We start from the raw sequence: 22,279 nt of genomic DNA, 5'->3' as shown, positions 1-22,279 counted from the left end.
GATAAATTACAAAATGAGGGAGGGAGGTTTACTTGCTTGCTGTTCCAGACAAATAGACAATTTAATAAATGAACAAGATCACACAATTTCAGAATTTTGGATTGAAAGTATAGGATATTAGAATTAGAGCTATATTGTTGAAAGTATATTATTTTTAATGCCTTGTTTTGCAGATTAGATATTCTTAAAAATCTTGTCTGGCTTTGTCCCCAAACCTGACAAGCATATCGTAAATGTGATCCAAAAATAGCATGGTAAATGTTGAGTAGAGTTTCATGGTTGACATAATGTCGAATTTTGGATAGCATCCCATTAGATCTAGATAGTTTAAGTGCTAAGCCTTTAAGGTGAGAGGAAAAGGATAGATTCGAGTCAATTTTGATTCCAAGATACTTTAAAGAAATTACAGAAAAGAATTTTTGGCCACTTAGTCTGAAGTTTAGGTGTTTAGTGATTTTAGATTGAGTTGATTTGAAAATGATAAGCTCAGTTTTGCTGGTATTAAGACTTAATTTGTTGGATCGCAGCCATTGAAGAAGATTGGATAAATCATGATTTATATGTTTGTTGATTTTTTTTAATGATTTGTTCGTAAGGAGTAAGTTTGTGTCATCAGCAAAATGGTAAGCAGTTGAAAATTTTAAAGACATATTGAGATCATTTAAAAAAATAAGGAAAAGCAGTGGACCTAATACAGAACCTTGTGGTACACCTGTGGAAAAAAATATTGGCAAAGATTTAGCATTATTGATGGTGACAAACTGTGACCTATTAAAAAGATATGATAAAAACAATTGGTGAGCAATACCTCTAACACCATAGTGTTCTAGTTTACTTAGAAGGATTGAGTGATCAACAGAATCAAATGCCTTATTCAAGTCAAGAAACACACCACACGCAAATAGTTTACTGTCAAGAGCTTTCCAAATTGACTCAGTTATATTAATAAGTGCATAATTTGTGGAGTGTTTGCTACGAAAACCATACTGGTGATTGTAAAGACATTGATTTTTTTCAAAAAAGTTGTAGAGTCTGATATGCATGGCTTTTTCAAATATTTTACTTAAGTTAGAAAGAAGAGAAATTGGTCTATAATTTTTGTGGTCGAATTGAGAACCCTTTTTATGGTGAGGAATGATTTCGGCTATTTTAAACACATCCGGAAAAAGACCTTTTTCAAAAGAATTATTCAATATGGTACAGAAAGGTTTAGAAATAACGTGAGCAGTAAGTTCAAGAAGACGAGTGGGAAAACTGTTTGGACCTAAACTTTTCTCATTTTGCAGAGTATTTCTTATTAAGCCAGTTACCTCGTTTTCAGTGACTGGATTAAGGAAAAAGGAACTAGAACTTGGGTTTTTTAAATAATCAGAAAAAATAGTTTTAGAGGAACTAATTTTGCTTGATGGTGGACGTTGTATAGTTTGAAAGTGTTTGTTGAATATGTCAGCAATGGCCACACTGTCTGAGATAGTTTTACCATTATATTTAAGATTATAAGACTTATTTGGCGAAGAAGGTTTGATGTTAATAATTTCTTTTATTCCTTTCGATGTGTTTTTTGTATTGTTGAGGTTATTGTTAAAGAAGGAAATAAAATATGACTTTTTAAGACTCTTTAATAAATTACTTATTTTATTTCTATATAATTTAAATTTATTGAATAGATTAATTTTTGTGTTGGGATTTTTAGATTTTATATATTTTTTATAGAGCTTGTTTTTTATATTAATTGATTTCAGAATTCCATAGGTGATCCAAGGTTTAGATTTGGTTTGCGGAAAGTTTTTTGTATGGGGCATGACGATCAAGGATCGCGTTAAGTGATTTTAAAAGAAAGTTCATAGATTCATTAACATTGTCACCATTCTTAATATTAAGATCCCAATTAATATCTGATACTTCCTGTATAAATTTATTATTATCAAAATTCCTAAAGGATCGTTTGGTAGTTATTACTTTTTTGTTTTTAGGAGGAGTATTTGTGCTAAGTGATCTGAAATTGATATTGTGAGGTTTCCAGAAATTAGATTAGGAGTTTGAAAATTTAAAAAAATGTTATCAATAATTGTTTTTGATGTACATGTTAAACATGTTGGTTGAATTATTGTAGGGAAAAATGAGTAAGAACATAATGAGTCAAGGTAATCAGAGATAATGTTGGATTCATTGTAATTTAGTAGGTCCATATTAAAGTCTCCATTATCACAACCTGTTTATTTTTAGAACTAAGCTTTTCAAGTAAAGGAATAAAATGATCGGAAAGGAATTCCTTAGGATTTAACGAAGGGTGTCGGTATATACAGCCAATGATGATATTTTTTTAAAAAGGATTGACAATTTCAACAAAGACAGATTCTAAATACTTTGGGACGTATACTGTAAGATCTTGTCGAACATTGTAGTTTATGTTGGATTGCAAGTATAGAAGAGCACCTCCTTTTTTGGCTTCAGTTGGACAATGTTCGATAGTATAGCCATTTATATTTATATCAGTTATGCTAGAATCATTAATCTGTCATTTAGATTCTGAAATACCAAACACAATAGGGAGAGAAGTGAATTTATGAGACTGCGAAGATCATCAATATGAAAAGGTAAAGATACAATGTTTAGATGAAGGTACAATTCAGAATTTGATTTTATAGTTTTATTAAGATCAAGAATATTTGCAGTTAGTATTTGTGTTAGAGATTTTATTTAAATCCTTAAATAAATTTTTGAAATGTATCGGACTTTCCAAAGAATTTAATATATTAGTTGGAAGAGTCTGACATGAAAAAGTCAAAGAAAGTTCAAAGTCAGAGAGTATACTAAAAGGCATATTCTTAATTATGCAGTCACAACAGAACCAGTCAGAAAAGTCTTCTACAAGAAGATTATATGAGGATTTATTGACTTGATTGCACTTAGCATGAACCCAACAAGAACAAAAATCACATAAAATGGCTCTATAACTTTCAGCTACTAGTTTATTGCAGAATTTGCAAGTGTACTTAACTGCCATGTCAAAATATATTGTTGAAAATAATAAAGCAATAGTATATAAAGTTAAAATAATATAAATCAATAATAAGTAATAAATAAGAGTATATTATAATAATATTAACATAATATACTATAATATAAATAATAATAATAATAACAACAATAATGATAACAATAATAACAGCAACAATAGTTATTTAAAAAAAACACATTAATATAGAAAAGAATTATAGCAATATTAACAACAGTAAAAATAATAATATTAATGAAAAATAAACAAAAAAAAGCTGGAAAAAATAAAATAAGAATAATTACATTAAATTAAAAATGTATTATAAAATAAACAAACTAGATTCTTTTTAAATTTCACTACAATCTTCTAGTTCTACTATTGATTTTTCTTCTTTCTTTTTTCTTAGTTTACTTAATTTTTCTTTTTTTCTTTTCTTTACTTTTTAATTTTTATTTTTACTTTATTTGTTTACTTCACTTTCGTTCTTTTGTTTTCTTTTAATTTCTTTTTTTTTTTATCTTTATTTAAGTTTATTTAGTGTTCTTTTTTTTTTTTAATTCGAAGTTCTTTTTTCCTTTTTTTTCTTTTTTTTCCTTCCTTTTTGTATGACTTTTTATGTGCGTTTATTTAAAGATGATTTTTAAGATTGTTAACGAACTATTTATGCGTATAAAATAAATAATTATTTACTTGTTATTATAATTTGGTTTTATCTTTAATATTATTATTCTTCTTTTCTTTTTTTCTTTTCTTTTACCGTTAAAAAAACGCGACCGCCATTTGCGAAGACTGTCCCTATTTTTGTTGTTGTTTATAATACATTATTATTATTGTTATTATCATTAATATTACTGGTAACGTTATGATTTTTTGATGATTTATGAAAATATTATTAGGTGTTTACGCATCATTAGTAATTTACTATTTGTAAACATATATGTATGTATATATATATATATATATATATATATATATATATATATATATATATATATATATATATATATACATATATATATATACATATATATATATATACATATATATATATATATATATATATATATATATATATATATATATATATATATATATATATATACATACATATATATATATACATATATATATATATATATATATATATATATATATATATATATATATATATATATACATATATATATATATACATATATATATATATACATATATATATATATATATATATATATATATATATATATATATATATATATATATATATATATATATATATATATATATATATATACATATATGTTTACAAATAGTAAATTACTAATGATGCGTAAACACCTAATAATATTTTCATAAATCATCAAAAAATCATAACGTTACCAGTAATATAAATGATAATAACAATAATAATAATGTATTATAAACAACAACAAAAATAGGGACAGTCTTCGCAAATGGCGGTCGCGTTTTTTTAACGGTAAAAGAAAAGAAAAAAAGAAAAGAAGAATATAAATATTAAAGATGTTTACGCATCATTAGTAATTTACTATTTGTAAACATATATGTATATATATATATATATATATATATATATATATATATATATATATATATATATATATATTTATATATATATATATATATATATATATATATATATATATAAACTACTGAGATCAAAAAGTAAGGTGAATTTTTAATTTAAACTTCCCGCCTTATTCGAATCGTCCAATCTTTTTTATTTTTAAGTTGGTAGGAATGTCATTAACATTTGCGCCAAATTACATGTCAAACTCATAATTATTTTTTTTTTGTTTCCGCTTGTTTCTGAAGTACCAAAAGTGCATTCGGCGATTTTCACGATGTCTAATTTTGTTGAGCAAAGAAGTGCTATTAAATTTTGTTTGCGGAATAATATTTCTGCTGCTGAAACGTATCGAATGTTGCAAAAGGCCTTCGGTGAAGAGACTATGTCTCAAAAAAATGTTTACAAGTGGTACAAAGACTTCAAAGAAGGCCGAGAACGTGTTGATGACTTGGAACGCTCCGGACGACCAACGACTTCGATTGATGATCGCCACATCAACAAAATCAAAGAATTGGTGCTTGCAAATCGTCGGTTAACCATTCGAGACCTTGTTGACATGGTTGGAATATCATTTGGGTCGGTGCAAGCGATTTTGAAGGATCATTTGGGCCTCAGAAGACTCAAATCACGTTTGGTGCCGAAATTTCTCAATTTCTTTGAAAAAGAGCGTCGCGTTAAAACGTGTGAAGCAATACATTCTGACTATTAAGACGTCTACAAACAAATTATTACTGGCGATGAGACTTGGGTATATATATATATATATACCCAAGTCTACGCATACGACCCTGAAACAACCGACCAATCGAGTGAATACCGTGAAAAAGGCGAGCCGAGACCAAAGCAACCATGTCAAAGTCGCTCAAAAATCAAGGTCATGTTGACTGTTTTTTTTTATTATTGTGGTGTCGTGCACTACGAATTGCTTCCAACTGGCCAAACTGTCAACAAGGAATATTATTTAAGCGTAATGCGACGTTTGCGTGAAGCTATTTGCAAAAAGAGACCGGATTTATGGGCCAATAACTCTTGGAATTTGCACCACGATAATGCGCCTTCGCACACAGCACTGGTTCTTCGTGAGTTTTTCGCCAAAAACTCTACCCATGTTGCTCCACAACCACCGTATTCGCCCGACTTAGCACAGTGTGACTTCTGGCTGTTCCCAAAGCTCAAGAGACCACTCCGGGGAAATCGTTTTGAGTCCATTGAAGAGATCCAACGTGAATCGGCACGCGCATTTAAGGCTATCCCTACCGAGGATATTTCGGCATGCTTCGAAGACTGGAAAAAACGTTGGCAAAAATGCATTGGGGCCGGGGGGGATTATTGTAAGGGGGACGATACAGATTTGGAAGAATAAATAAAGATTTTTCATTTTATAAAAAAACTCACCTTACTTTTTGATCACAGTAGTATACATATATATATATATATATATATATATATATATATATATATATATATATATATATATATATATATATATATATATATATATATATATATATATATATATATATACATATATATATACATATATATATACATATATATATATACATATATATATACAAAAAATATAAATATATATATATATATATATACATATATATATATATATATATATATATATATATATATATATATATATATATATATATATATATATATATATATATATATATATATATATATATATATATATATATATATATATATATATATACAGTATTGGACAAAACATTTGCAACCAACATCGAACAATGTTTTTAAGACATGTAAAATTAGGAACACTAAAAAGTGTTCCTAATTTTACATGTCTTAAAAACGAAACGAACTATACTACCACAGCAAACAGTTCAGGAGTCTGGAGTCATAGCATGCCATGACATGAGCAATTACAGGTGACAGCACACAGGCAGAATTTCGTTGACAAGTGCCATTTTGCAGCGGACAAAACAAATGCAACTGTTTTGGTTTGTTTCATTTTCTTAAGTCTGGTCCTTGTCAACGTCACGGAAGTTTTTTAATAATTAAAGGAAGTATCCAGAAGTTTCCAGAAGCATGCAGAAGTTTCCAGAAGAAGCATCTGGAAGCATCCAGTAGCATCTAGAAATTCCAGAAACATTCCGAAGCATCCAGACGCATCCAGAAGCTTCCAGAAGCATCGAAAAGAAGCATCTAGAATCTTCCAGAACAGGTTCACACAGGTTCATTTTACTATATAAGAGACATGTAAATCGACATGTAACTCAGTTAGTATATGGAAGTCAATCAGACGTTGAACTAAGACGTTGTGTTCCACAGAGCATTATTGTATCATCACAAGGCAAATGTAACACGGTAAGCCTTGAGAAGCGTGATTATTTATTTTTATTATTTTTATGACTTCAAGTGCAAAAATAGCTCCCGACAGTCTTGGATTGGAACTAAGAAAGAAAATTATTGGCGATTACGTAAGTGGAATGTCACAAAAAAGTATTTGTGATAAATTTCGCGTGAAAAAATGGACCGTATCAAGACTATGTTCCAAATATCGTTCTACGGGGAAGTTTGGCAGCAGATAACAAAGCTGGAAGACCGCGTTCCACCGCTTCTAGAGAGGATTCTATGATCGTCAGATCCGTCAAGAAGGATCCCTGGATATCATCAGTCGAGATACAAAAGCAATTAGAGCTGCCTGTATCGGACCGAACAATCAGACAACGTGCTGTTGAAGCCGGATTGTTTTCTCGACGCCCTGCAAAGAAACCGCTGATTTCACTAAAAAACCAGAAGAAAAGACTCCTGTTTGCTACATCTCATATTGACTGGAATGTGCAAAAATGGCGAACTGTCCTGTTCAGTGATGAATCGAAGTTCAACATCATTGGGAGCGATGCCATTTGTCGTGTACGTAGACCGGCCGGAAAACGCCTCGATTTACGTTACTGCCATAAGACCGTGAAGCATGGTGGAGGCAATGTAATGGTCTGGGGGCGTTTTTCTGCTAACGGTCTAGGTCCAATACATCGAAACGATGGAATAATGGACCGTTTCATGTATAGAAATATCCTGAAAGATGTTATGTTACCTCATGCTGAATGGAATATGCCAATAAAATGGGTTTTTCATCAAGACAACGATATGAAACATACTGCAAAAGTAGTCAAGCAGTGGTTTCAAGACAACCACCTATCGGTGATGGATTGGCCGCCTCAATCTTCGGATCTCAACCCTATCGAGAATCTGTGGGAGATCGTCAACCGCAGAATTAATCGTGAAGGTGTTCGTAATAAGGATCAACTGTTTGAACAAATCCAAAAGGCCTGGGCAGCGATTCCACAAAGTTTCATTGATCACCTGATCAAATCTATGCCTCGAAGATGCAAGGCTGTGATCGACAACAAAGGATTCGACACGAAATATTGATAGCGAAATACAGCTTGATCAACATTTTGTCGAGTTGCACTTGTTTTGTCCAGAAGGAAGTCAACTTTTATTTACAGAGGAGAGAGAAGAGAGAGAGAGAGAGAGAGAGAGAGAGAGAGAGAGAGAGAGAGAGAGAGAGAGAGAGAGAGAGAGAGGAGAGGAGAGAGAGAGAGGAGAGAGGAGAGAGAGAGGAGAGAGTGAGTAGTATAGATATAAACTCTATAACCTTAGACACTATCATTAGCAAAAGAGAATGGTTCTGAAGTATTAGTATCAAAACAATGGTAATAGTAGATCAAAACAAAAGTAATAGTATTGTACGAACTGAAGTTCGTGCAATACTATTACTATTGTTTTGATATCCTTTTTATATATAAGATAAAGGTTTGTCAAAAATAAACAGTTATTTTATCTCAAAATACCTTCACAGTAACCTCGAGATGGAACAGCCATAACGATACGCTAAACGTCATGCTTCGACGAAAGGTTCCACTCATATACTTATGCGGTACAGAAGGTGATGATTGGAAGAAAACCGTACCTACAGATGAACAGTTCCTACTCTTTGAAGCTATTATTCTAGTGCTTAAATCTGTTAAAGAATTATCAGTTTTTTTATCTTCTGACACAGAGATCCGAATTTACATGTCACTGTGGAAAGTAACAGCACTCATCAACTTCATCGAGAAAGAAAAAAATAATTATGTTACTCGTGGAAACAACAAATTAGTAGAAAAATTCTTGGAGGACTTATTATCAGAACTAAATAAGAGATTCCCAGACAATAGCCGTAAATTACCCGCATTTGCACTAGGACATTACCTTCATCCATTTTTTCGTGGACATCTTCTTGATGTTGATGATGAAAATATTCAAAAACTGGTTGAAAACCATCTCACAAACAAAGAATACGTTGAGAATTCTTCATTGTCTGTCTCAAGCTCCAATAATAACAACGTTAGTAACAATTCCCTTGCTGATAATGCACAAGGTTTGGAGGAAAATGAGTACAATATTATTTTAGCAAAGTATAAGGAAGATACTAATTCACATCATATACACGAAAACCCTCCTATTAAACTTGAAATGCAAGATCTTGGGTGACAACTCCACCAACCTCTGCATCATCTGAAAGAGCATTTTCTGCTTTTGGCCTTGCCATCACTGATCTTAGATACAATCTTGATAGTGACAAGGCAGATAATTTTGCATTTATAATGCAGAACTATTCCGCTCTTGAAAATTACATTAAAAAATGGCCCATCGAACGAAAAAAATGAAAGGACATAAATCAGACTTATCTTTGCCAATATTAATAGAAGAAAATTCTAAAATACCAACGAAAGTACGGCAAAGGAAAAAACAACGAATGGGCGATAGCCAAAGTATTGTAGATTATTAAAAAACAATAACAAAATCTCTAAAAAGCAATTGTACTTGTATTTTGTTAATAAAAAATTCAAAAAGTCACATTTTAATTTTTTGTTTTATTGAGTATCGATTCGAGACCATGCGATACTATACGATTCTTTTTATTATCGGTATCGTTTGGTATCGAAGCAATACTGATAGTATCAACATTGGGACATAAGCGATACCACACGATACGAGACCTTCCTTCTCGGTATCGAACCGATACTGATAGTATTGACATTAATATATAAGCGATACCACGCGATACGAGACCATTCTTCTCGGTATCAACTTATACGATACCGATTATCTTGTGTCTAGTCTGAACCCGTAAAATTTGGGTATTGGTAAGTCCTTTCAACCATTTCTATACTTATTTTAATATTTCTAGTAAAAGTTTTAATTTTCTAGTAAAAGTTTTCTACGTAAAAGGGTAAAATTTGTTTTATCTAACCAAACTATCTGATGACCAGTTGTGATATATTCGTTGATGTTTCTAACATATTCAGCTACCTTTTTTTAATTTCATTTCTATACATTGTAGAAGGCTCCATGTACGGTCAAAAACTATACATTTTGTCTATCTTTTAAAATCATGAATAAAAAATAATTTATAATAGAATTAACTTTTAGCCTTAGATTTTGTTCTGGATACAATGTTCACATATTGCACAGCATAGACGCAGGTAAATCTGCACAGTATAAACGCAGGTAAATCTGCGCAGTATGGACGCAGGAACTTTTGCATTTGATTTAAATATTTATATTTTCAATAAAATATAATTTAGGCTTAAAAGATTACGATATTAGAAATATTAAAATGTCAAAATATACAAGTGTTTATAACAGAATATACAGTTGTAACACATTAAATATACAAGTATAACATATATCATAAAATATACAAGTATGACATTAATCACAAAGTACAGAAGTATAACATTTATTACAAATTATACAAGTATAACATTCATAATAAAATCTACAAGTATAACATCCATCATAAAATCTACAAGTATAACATCCATCATAAAATATACAAGTATAACATCCATCATAAAATATACAAGTATAACATCCATCATAAAATATACAAGTATAACATTTACATTTAAAGCATTATAAAAATTTTTACTTTCACTTTTCAATAAAATGATTTTTAAAGTTACCTGATCACATTTTTTATCTTTTTTTTACTATATTATACTACATATTTGCTTTATTTGCTTATACTTTGTAATTTTTTTCTTCATTGAATGACGAGCAGCAGTCTCAAATAAAGACATAACTCCAGCTTTTGTTAATGCTGAGCATTCAATAAAACCTTTGGCATCAATTTTTTCTGATGCTAACAGTCCTTCTTCTAAAGTCAGAGGTTTTTTGTTGACATCTTCGAGGTCACGCTTTAAACCGTCGTTATTTCTCAAATCTTTTTTATTTCCACAAAGTATTATTGGTACACCAGGGCAATAATGTTTAACTTCTGGTGTCCATTTTTGTAACACATTTATTAGGCTATCTGGATTGTCAATACTGTAACAAATGATAACAACATCAGTATTTGGGTACATAAGTATTCTTAACTGGTCATACTCCTCCTGTCCAGCTGTGTCAAAAAGTGCTAATTCTACCTATTAACATACACAAACATACACACATACATTGCACTAAAAATTAATCAGGTTAAACCTAAGCATAACATGGTTAAATATGAGAAATATCTTTTGTATATAAGGTAGCTTATTTTATTTGTACATACTTTTAATAAACATTGCGCCTGTGAAGTGATAAAACCAATTATTATATAGAAACCAAACAACTATTATGTAAAAACAAACCAAACAATCATTACATAGAAACCAAACTCTTAGAAATTTCAATAGTCAAGCTAAGTTAGTTAAAAGTAAGGTTTTTTTAAGTTATGCTTTATTGCCGGTTGTCGCTTTACTTCTAATACCTGAATGTAACTTATAAAACTAACATCGTCTAAATAAATGTTCACATGCCTGCTTGATTATTTTGCTTAGATTTAGAATTTTTTTTTTTACATTTCGTTTATTTATGTTGTGATAAAACAATAGACAAGTTTTTCTTTTGAAGCTGAATTTTTTTATTAGATGATTTCAATATTAAGGTTAGTTTTAAACTTTATTTTATCTGAATTTATTACATATGTAAATAATGAGCATATTTTATGTATTTGTAACTTAAACTTTTGTCACAATAGTTTGTTTTAAAACGTTAACTACTTCATTAAAATAGTACTTAAAAATATCTATTTAAATCTTACCAAACAAAAAATGTTTATAGTCTAACATAAATAATGTAGTATAACATAAAATCAGTTTTCATGTTTGTCAACTAAAAAGGTAAAAATAATTTATGAAGTGGAAGCGGAACTGCTTCACATTATCTCTGATGATGTTTAGTGAGTGGGTTTTTTTATATATTTGTATGTTTGTGTTCTGTATGGACCTCTGGCGAGGTACTGGTTCACCTCTAAGTGACTTTATATAAATGTATGTTTGTGTTTTAATCAAACCTCTAGCATGGTGTTCATCTACTCGTAATTCACTATGTATATATGTATGTTTGTGTTCAGTTGTCTGTAAGTTCCTGTATGTTTATTTGATTATTAGTTCTATTTATAACTGCCTATTATCATTAGTTTAACTCGTTTAAAATTTTTGGATTTGCTTAAGGGAGACTGTAGTAACCTTAACTTGAATCAACATGAGATGGTGATGCTGCGCGAACTAGTAGAAATCCTTTAACTTTTTTGAAAAGACTACAGATTTGTTGCAGAGTAAGAATTGTATAACAAAAGAATGGGTTATGAAATGAATGAGAATTTAATGAGATAAAAATGAATAATGAATAAGAAGAGAATGAGTTATAAAACAAAATGAATAAATGAAACCTTCAATTGTTGCCCTGCATAAGTTTAATCACACTCCGCTATTTAAGGTTTTGTTACATTACTTGTCTGACAGATTTAAGGGCTTGTTGCAGAATATCAAGATTTGCTGACAGGTGACAGAATCAAAAAGAATCCAACCTTTTCTTCTCTGCTTTACCTTATGGCCTTAGCCTTAAATCTTAGTTATTCATTACATTGGCTGGAGGAAAATCATCCTGGATATATATATATATATATATATATATATATATATATATATATATATATATATATATATATATATATATATAGATCTATAGTTTGTTGTCTTTGGGAAGAGCGGAAGGAAAAAAGTGATTCTTACGCCAACACATATGTCACTTTTAATTACTTTTGACTTTCGTCCAACATTTGCGTGTTGGACGAAAGTAAAAACCATTAATTTAATTACAAATAAATCGTTTTTTAAAAAAACCACAAAAACGCAAATTTAATTGACCAGAATATTCAATTAAATTTGCGTTTTTGTGTTTTTTTTTAAACTTTCGGACGACATCTACGGGTTGTATATATATATATATATATATATATATATATATATATATATATATATATATATATATATATATATATATATATATATATATATATATATATATATATATATATACATATATATATGTATATATATATATATATATATATATATATATATTTTACATATATATAAATATATAAGTCCATTTTTAAGTAACGTTACACACGGAACAAGTCTATCAAATATTTGCCTATTTATTAACTGTAAATTAAACTTTTAGCTATTTTGTATGAAAGCTGTTAGTCTAAAGAATAAAATTAACTAAAAAGTATTGAGTCTGGCCAAGAAGGCGAACTTATTACTGAAAATACCACTTAACTTACGTTACACGGAAAACGAGGTAAAAAAATTGCTTCAAATTTTAGGTTAGATTTCTGCAAATCAGTAAAGCAGTTTGTATTAGAAACTTTCACAAGTTGTTGAGAACTCTATACCAATTAAAAAAATATATAAAAATTTATCAGAGGTGACCGGCTAAGGAAAATAAACCGGTTTTTTTGGTACTGTATATTTAACTTACATTACATCACTTACGTTGCCGAGAAACTATTATCATAGATTTTTTATATCTATTACTAAGAGTTATAGTTACATAACAAAAAAAATTGCAAAAATATTGAACTCATTCAATAAAAATAATTAACAAAGAAACTGATGGTACTCTTCCTGAGTGATTTTTCATAACATTTATGATATTTATCAAATCAGAAACAGTTTTTCCGCAAGACCAAAAGTAACTTTAAAAAATTATTTTAGTATTGCAACTTTATTAACAACTATTTGAGTTATTTAAATATCATTTTGGTTTTTACTTACGTTTCTTATGTTAATGCGTATTGCCTTATTTTCATTAGGTTGAATTTTTAAAATACTGCAAAGTATTTAAATCTAATAAAATATTTTTGATGTAAAAACTGCTATCATAGTTTAGGAGGGAGATTCAGGTATATGTGATCGTTTGTGACAGGAGAGAAGGGGTTAAGAATTGACAAATATAGAGTGATATGCTTTATGGATGACCCCCCTTAATTGCATTTACAAACGATTTGTTTAACTAAAACAAAAATAAAAAAGGTTTTAACTGAATTTTTTTTATTTTACAAGAATAGCAAATAACTCTTTTTTTTTTTATGTGTAAATAAAAATATTTATATAATTCTTATTTTTATTTATGTTATTTCTTATGTATATTTATATATCAACCAAAATAAGAATACATAAACCAATAAAAAACAATAATATAAATAATTTTGATTAACATTAAAAAATAAATAAAAGATTTTAATCTCTAAATTCTCCTAATACAAAAAGTTTTGGTGAGAATTTAAAATAAAAAAGTGCTTTAGCTAAGCATCGTTATTTAAACCTTTAAATGTAAAAAAGTAACATTTAATATTCTTTCGAATATATTATTAAAAAACATAAGTTTTTTAACTAAACTTTATAAAAAACAAAACTTTATCATGTTTTTGTTATCTTACATTACATGAAAATTGCAAAAATTCTTTTGTTATTTTCTTGAAATATATATTTTTTAGAGTATAAAATCTGACCAACAATAATTTGAACATTTTAGCTTCATTTTCATGCTAAATTAATTCAGCATGAAAATGGAGAAACAGCTTCTTAAGAGAGCTTTTGGTTTTTGTATGAGCTATTCATTTAAAAATTTCTTATTAAATAAAAAATTTGGTTTCATACTTGTTTCAAGCATATTACTATTACTATTTTTTTAGACATCTTTGCTTCTAACAAGGCTGCAAGCAACCACTAATTAGAGTAGGAAGTTATTGGAAGAGAAAAGATAAAGATTGCAGAGCAAGATAACAATTGACAGACAACTTAAAAGATTGCAAATTATATGAATCGGGAAAGCAAGATGAAGGAAAAGAAAAAAATTAGACAAATAGGAGTTTTTGGAGCACTAAGGAACAGTCACAGTAAAAGGATAAGATTTAATTGAATGACGAGTAACACAAGAATGAATTTTAGAAGATGGCACAAGAGACACTAGCTCTTAAGAGCAGTACCCATTATAGTATTTGTTGAAAAGAGAAAGAGAAGCAACATTATGATGATGTGATAATGGTTGGAGGTTGGCTGCAAGAGCAGGTCCAACTATGTTTACAATGAGTTCTTGCACCTTGCCTAAAAGAGAAAGAGCATCATTAGAAGATTCGCCCCAGATATGGCAACAGTATTCCATATAAGGCAGGATTTGAGATTTATAGAAATAAAGAATAGAATCCGGAGTAAGAAAATGTTGAGCTCAATTAAGAGATGCAACCTTAGCAGATGTTAATTTTGCAACAAATTTGATATATGGTTTCCAAGAAAGATTGGAAGTAAAAGTTAATCCTAGAAGATGAAGGGTAGATGACTCATTGGTTAGTTAATTTAAAAGATGAAAGATTGTTAATATAAATTAAAAAGAGCATAGGGCCAAGGATAGAACCTTGAGGAACCTCTGAAGTTACAGAATAAGAAGAAAAGTGCTGTCCATTGAGGACAACTTTTATACTATGATTGGAAAGGAAAGATTCAATAACCTTAAAGATGTTACCAGATACACTGTAAGAAGAAATCTCATAGAAAAGAACAGCATGCCAAACTTTATCAGAAGCTTTAGAAATGTCAAGAGCAATGACTTTAACCTTTCCACCTTTATTTAATGCACAATAAAACCTATCTGTTATTATTGTTAGCAAATCAGCTGTAGGACAAGAAGATCAAAATCCATATTGATGATCAGAAAGTAAGTTATCAGATTCAAGATGTGAGATTAAGTGTTTCTTGATTAAAGATTCAAAAAGAAGAGACAGTAATTAGAGCGCAACTAGTGGAATTAAGAGATGATATTGATGAAAAGTTCTTAGCAAACAATTCAGCTTTGTCTTTAGGAGAGGTCACAAAGTCTGAACCATACAAGAGAGGTGGAATTACAGATTTGCCCTTATTATTGATACTGTTAAAGATTCTCCAGAAGTCACAAGAGCCTAATTTTTGTGATGAAATACGAGATTTCATGACCTGAAAATAGTGGGCTTTGGCATTAGACAAAACCTTTTTACAATGGTTTCTAGCAGTAATAAACGTGTCTGTTTTCTGGAGAATTGTTTTTCTGATAGATATGGAAGTAATGGTTTTGATTGGCAATTGCAGCAGCACAATGTGAAGAAAACCATGGAGAAGAGCTTTAAGGTAGTTGAAAGAGATACGATGATAGGGGGATTCAGATGAAGAAGAAGAATGAGATAATAGTTTTAGAGAGATCAAACTGTGATCAAAAGCACTTAAGGGTGAATGTGGAGAAACTTAGCACTGACTTGGATCAGAAACAAGACATAAGTCAGGTAAATGATTTGGGTTGTCTGGAAAGCGAGTTGGAAAGTTGACTATATAAATTAGGGATTGAGAAAGGTAAAAGTTGTGGGCTTTAATGGCTGCAGAGACACTGACACTAGAGCCAAGCCATTCAGAGTGGTGAACATTAAAGTCACCGACAACAACTAGCTGATGGATAAAGAGAGAGGGCTTGGTCAATTCGATCAGAAATAACATCAAAAAGAGTGCAGTCTTGAGATGAAGGAGAGAGATATAGAACAGAGAGTAAGACAATAGAGTGAAGTGGTGATGGAATCAGCCTCTCTGAGAGCTATCACAGAGTTCAGGAAACCTGACTACCAGTCGGCTTCAGAACCATTAAGTGAGTTGAGAGCTGTACCCTCATTAGGAGATAATAGAATGAGTTGCCTAGTCATATAAACAGAGACACAAGCAAAACCCATGCATTGAGTCAAGAAGATCCAGCAACATCCTAAACTGGAAACAATGTATTAAAAATACATCTGCATCAGCCTAATGTTACAATTAATGTTACAAGAATATGTAGATAACAAGTGTCATTTATTGCACCTTAATTATTACTAAAAAATTCTATAGACGAGCGTTGTCTTTGGGTTTTCGTACTAGATATCATTTATTTAAAACATTACTTATTTGATAAAAAATTTGACAAAGAGATATAAACGCTTTTACTGCTTGTAAAAAAAATTTTATATTTTCTTATTGTAATTGAATACATTTTAAGAATTATTACAACAATTAAAAATTCTACAATAAAAGTAAATAATACATTATATAAATAACTATATATAATTCATTACATAATATTTGCAATAATTTAGAGTGCAATATTTTTTATTTTTTCAGTTAAATAATTTTATCAATATTATTTAGAGTGTAATAATTTCACATTTATCAAATGGTCTTATCTAATCAAAATTTTGCATATAAACTATAATTTATAAAATATAATTTGCTTATAATTTATAAAATAAACATTTGCATTTAAATCTGAGCCTTTTTTAACTTTTTTTTTTGTGCAACAACCGTGCCTTTTAAAAAGCATTGCAGTTTATTATGCAAACAATTTTTAATTAATTTTTTTTTTATAAAAATATTTTTGTGTTTTTTATTTTAGTTACAAAGAAAATTATACCTTTTGAGAGAAAAAATTATACTTTTGCAAAAGCGATAAATTACTTCCGCAAACTGTTTTAAGGGAGTGTGATCAACCAAAACAGAAAAAAAGCCGAAACTGAAATAAACTTAAATTTTGGGTACTCTCATTGGGTACCGAAACTAATATTACGGCAAATATGTTACCGAAACTGATACTGACATTTCGGCTTGAAAAATTATTTTCATAAGAAAATTTTATTTAAAATGCAATTTTACATTAGTTTTTTTTTCAAATATATGTATTGTGTTAGAATTGATTACACGTGTTTCATAAATTGAGATTTAATACATAAGTTGGCAATATAAGTTAATAGCGAAAGTTAACAACTGGCAGATTTTCTTTGCTAAACAAGGTTTTTTTGAAGTATTTGTGAAAATTCTCAAAATATTTTGTGAAAATTCCCAAAAATAATTGTTTTTTTAAATTAGATAAAAATTTAAAATCTTAAATTTTTTCGGTTTTCGGTATGTTTTTTAACCGAAATTTTTGATTTTACCAAATTTATAAAAAGTACCGAAACCAAAAATGGTATCGTTTCAAATTGAAATTTCAGTTGAAAGCGATAACCGAAACGGAATTTCGGTTGATCACTAGAGTGTGAGCTAAAGCTCTCACTTCCTGCTCAGGCCTCTATATATATATATATATTCTACAATCATGTGTAAGTGGAACTTTGATGACAGATGGTTGGACTGACAAGCATAATCATTTACCTTATTTTGAAATTCGTTCAAGTGTTGTGCATGATTGGAGATTTAAAATTTTCACATTGGCTATTCAGCCAGTGGAGTCGCAACCTTCTGAGCAACTTTATTGATTTTTTAAAACTAATTTAAAAGAATTTTTACCTCAAGATAAATATTTTATATTATTTAACACAACTGATGGTGCAGCTAATATGAAAAAATTATCAAAGCTATGAACGTATAACATGCACCGCACATGGAATTCATCTGCTTTTAACCTCAGATAGCTTAAAAAAAACTCCAGAATTACCTTTACTGGTAAGCAAATGCAAAGAAGTAATAAAAGGGATATATGCTATCAAATGAAATTGAAACTGTGAAAGATGAGGAGTTGTGCAAAAAAATTACAACTCATGTTGTCCAGCTAATAGACGATGAAGAGAATCCAATTCTGGATTTTGTTTTTTTAATTTTTTATCTCTATTTCAAGAACTGACTCTACTTGTTATCAAATTTGTCTTGCCTTCCACTCACGGTTTTTTTGGTTACACCAAAATTAAAATTTGTTGCATTGTTCAAGTCACAGATTCTTCTGCTATAAAACGATATAAAAAGTTAGTTGGAAAATGCATTGAGAAGTGGTTAGTTGCTACTAATTTAGTAGAATTAGCGTGTTGTTTTGATCCAGTAATTCATTTTGACAAAGTAAAAACTTCTTTATTTGTTTCAAACATTTTACCACAAACAGGAACCATAAATAAAAAGATTAATTTCTCTGCATCATACATTGAGAAGAATCAAAATAGTAAAAGCTCAAATGCAGCTCAGGATTTTAAAAAACTTAGACTAATTTTATTACAAGAAACTGCTACTAAATTCTGGAGCGATATTACAGAATAGCAATCGGTTGCAAGCTGAAATAAATCTTTATTTTACCATTTGTGACAAGCAATCACTAGCCTTGCAGTTTTGGAAAAATAATGCAGAAAAATTCTCTATTCTAGCATCCATAGTCTAGGTAGAAGATATTTTTATTTTTGACATTAAACTAATATTAGTGACAAAAATAACAACAACTAAAATATACAGTTAAGATAAAAATATAGTTGATTCTGATTTTTTTTTAAATAAATACATATTGGTTATAATTTTTTCGAAAAAAAAAAAGTTGTTTAGCATTATGAACATTAATTTTTTTTCTGAAGTTTAATGTTGCTTATTTTACATCATTTCTATTGTTGCAGGTTTATTTTGCATTGAGCATTGGCAGTGTACCTGTTGAGTGCCTTTTTAGCACGGCTGGCTTAATTTAGAATGGAAAGAGATCCTCCTTGGCACCATATAGAATAAATGCAGTTTGATTTATACATGATAACTACCCAAATGCTGGTCTATGAGCTAAGACTTGCTTGATTTTTTGGATAAGGACAACCTTTATGTTTTTATTTCATTATGATTACCCTTGTTTTTCATATATGTATAATTACTATATGCAAAGGTTTGGTTTGATTAATGCTGTCAGTATTATACTTGTATATATGTAATTATGATACTATATATATATATATATAAATATATATATATATATATATATATATATATATATATATATATATATATATATATATATATAGTATCATAATTACATATATACTTATAATATACATATAATTATATGTCATTATTATACTATATGATCCCGCTTGAAGCACATAAACATTATTGGTAAGGTTGGAAATGGAGAACCAACTTATTAAACGCTATTCTCCTTGTGGTGGTGCTCTGTGACAAGAAATATATATATATATATATATATATATATATATATATATATATATATATATATATATATATATATATATATATATATATATATATATATATATATATATATATATATATATATATATATATGTATATATATATATATATATATGTATATGTATATATATATATATATTATATATATATATATATATATATATATATATATATGCATATGTATATGTATATATATATATATAATTTTGTTGAATTAGATACATACTTGTTTATTATCAACCTCCATATCAGCCACATAGTTATCAAAAATTGTAGGAACATAACCAGCTGGCATTATATCTTTTGTGAATACATATAACAAACTTGTTTTTCCACATGCGCCATCTCCAACTATAACTAATTTTTTTCTATAAACAGGGCTACTCTCTGATGATTTCATTTGATTTCTTTTTGATTTTATATGCATTTATTTTGTGCTTTATACTTGCATATTTTCTTTAACACCATTGAACCGGAAAAATTATCATTCAACTATTATCAACTCATCAAAATTCTTCCTTCATAACTTTAAGTTAAGTTGCTAGTATATACCTAATGGTATATAACTTTATAATACTCGTTACACTAAAGTAAATACAATAATCCAAAAAACTAAAAAAAAAAGTAATCAAATGCAAAGTAATCCATTTTAAATATCCTACTAGTAATCAAAACTTTTTTTAACATATTTTCACATATATCATATTACATATCATTACATTACATATATAAATATCATATATCATTACAATATATAAAATCACATATATCATTACATTACATATATAATTCATTTTACACTACAACTTAAACTCGTATTGAACTAATAATTTATTTGAAAATATTTTTTCAAAATAACCTCGATATTTCTAAAAAATATTGAAAAATGTTATTGATTAAGTTCGACTTAAAAGTATTAGTTAAACTAGATGTCAATAGATGCAAAATATTCTTATGTTTATAAAACAATTTTTTAAATAACAGATGAACTTTTTATTTGAAATCGAAAGCATCCGTCACGACTTACCATCATTTATTAAACAGTTCAAATATTCACTTAAGATTTTAAATGCTCATTTATTTGCAGAAAAAACCGGACTATAAATAGACTATAAAAAATGAAAAATCAGCAGATTACCAAACCCTTTTTTTATGTTTATTACATCATAAAATATTCTTTAAAAATTTTTCTTGATAAAATCGCGTTAACCGCAAATAGACACAATTCTCCACAAAATAGTTTTTACTTTTTTTTTTGAACACTTTTTTATTTAAATGTTTTGTTTTTCTAATGTTATTTTTTATTGTACTTTTTTATTTAAATGTTATATTATCGTTATTTTACAAGCCTCTAAATAAAACCAAATACTGAACGCGTTTTAGTAAAGAAATTAACTTTTATTAGACTGTTTGCCGAGAGCTGTCACGCTGCCTCGGACAGCAACCCTGTCCGAGGATTACTGTGAGGACTTTCCAAACCTTTAAGTTTTTAGAGTATTCTTTTGTCGACATAAGACTTTTTTTGTATTTATATCAACAATCATGATTTAAAATAATCTCTAATGTTTCCCTAAAATAAATTATCTCAAATAAAATCTCTTTAATCATTTTTGGAATTGATTGATTGATTTGATTTAAGTTTATTAAAACAGTAATACATGTTTGAATGAACACGCAAGTTAAAAAAAAAATTATTGAATATTTAACAATATTACCGCGAGAAACTATTAAAATTAACGGTTTTTTCCGAATTTATTGCAATGAATGCCACACTAACGCCCACAGTTATTTGTAATTGTTTTATCAAACCAAACAACTTGATTAAAAACGTAATACTAATCAGTTATTCTATCATTTTTATTTTTTCAGAACCTATAATACTTTTCTTTCTAATGTAAGAGTTATGACTATTTATGACTAACTTAACTATAGTTAAATTTTGCCGAACAATATTTGCCGAACAATATTTGCAAGATTTATATAATCATCCAAGCTCTTTTACGCGTTTACGAACTGCTTCTACGAGTACAGAGCAATAGTCTTTTGTTTACGGTTTTTTATGATAAATCCATGGTTTTTGAATAAAACTCGAACCAAATAAGTTTAGCCCTTGTGATAGAATGATCAAAGATAACGTTTTGGTACTTTCGTTAATAGATATATCTAGCAGATAGGTCTTAAAAAGGTTATTCATATTCACTTCATTCTCAATTTGATTTAAGACTTTTTCGATAGTTCTGTCAAAACCTAAAGTTTTAAAGCGCAAAACATACGACCAACAGTTGTAGTTTTTCAATCTAGTTACGGATGTGTTTTTAGATATGTCTGTATTAT

General features: G+C 28.6%; 2 protein-coding genes across 2 annotated transcripts; one reads left to right on the top strand and one right to left on the bottom strand.

The window, feature by feature from the left end:
• The first annotated feature begins 4,863 nt into the window (after window positions 1-4,863).
• Window positions 4,864-5,298, top strand: LOC136081349 (protein GVQW3-like). The gene has a single exon (XM_065798661.1). The coding sequence runs from the start codon at window positions 4,864-4,866 to the stop codon at window positions 5,296-5,298; it is 435 nt and encodes a 144-aa protein (XP_065654733.1).
• A 4,941-nt stretch (window positions 5,299-10,239) lies between these two features.
• Window positions 10,240-20,561, bottom strand: LOC105849760 (ras-like GTP-binding protein RHO). The gene is made up of 2 exons (XM_065799939.1): window positions 20,172-20,561; window positions 10,240-11,047 (listed from the first exon to the last, which is right to left on the bottom strand). Exons 1-2 carry the CDS (start codon window positions 20,370-20,372, stop codon window positions 10,613-10,615), a joined length of 636 nt encoding a protein of 211 aa, XP_065656011.1. The 5' UTR covers window positions 20,373-20,561; the 3' UTR covers window positions 10,240-10,612.
• Between the last annotated feature and the right edge of the window lie 1,718 nt (window positions 20,562-22,279).

Source organism: Hydra vulgaris, chromosome 06, assembly GCF_038396675.1.
Source record: "Hydra vulgaris chromosome 06, alternate assembly HydraT2T_AEP".
In the NCBI taxonomy this organism is placed as follows: domain Eukaryota; kingdom Metazoa; phylum Cnidaria; class Hydrozoa; order Anthoathecata; family Hydridae; genus Hydra; species Hydra vulgaris.
Note: the sequence above shows the minus strand (reverse complement) of the source record. Positions and strands in the feature narration are given on the sequence as shown.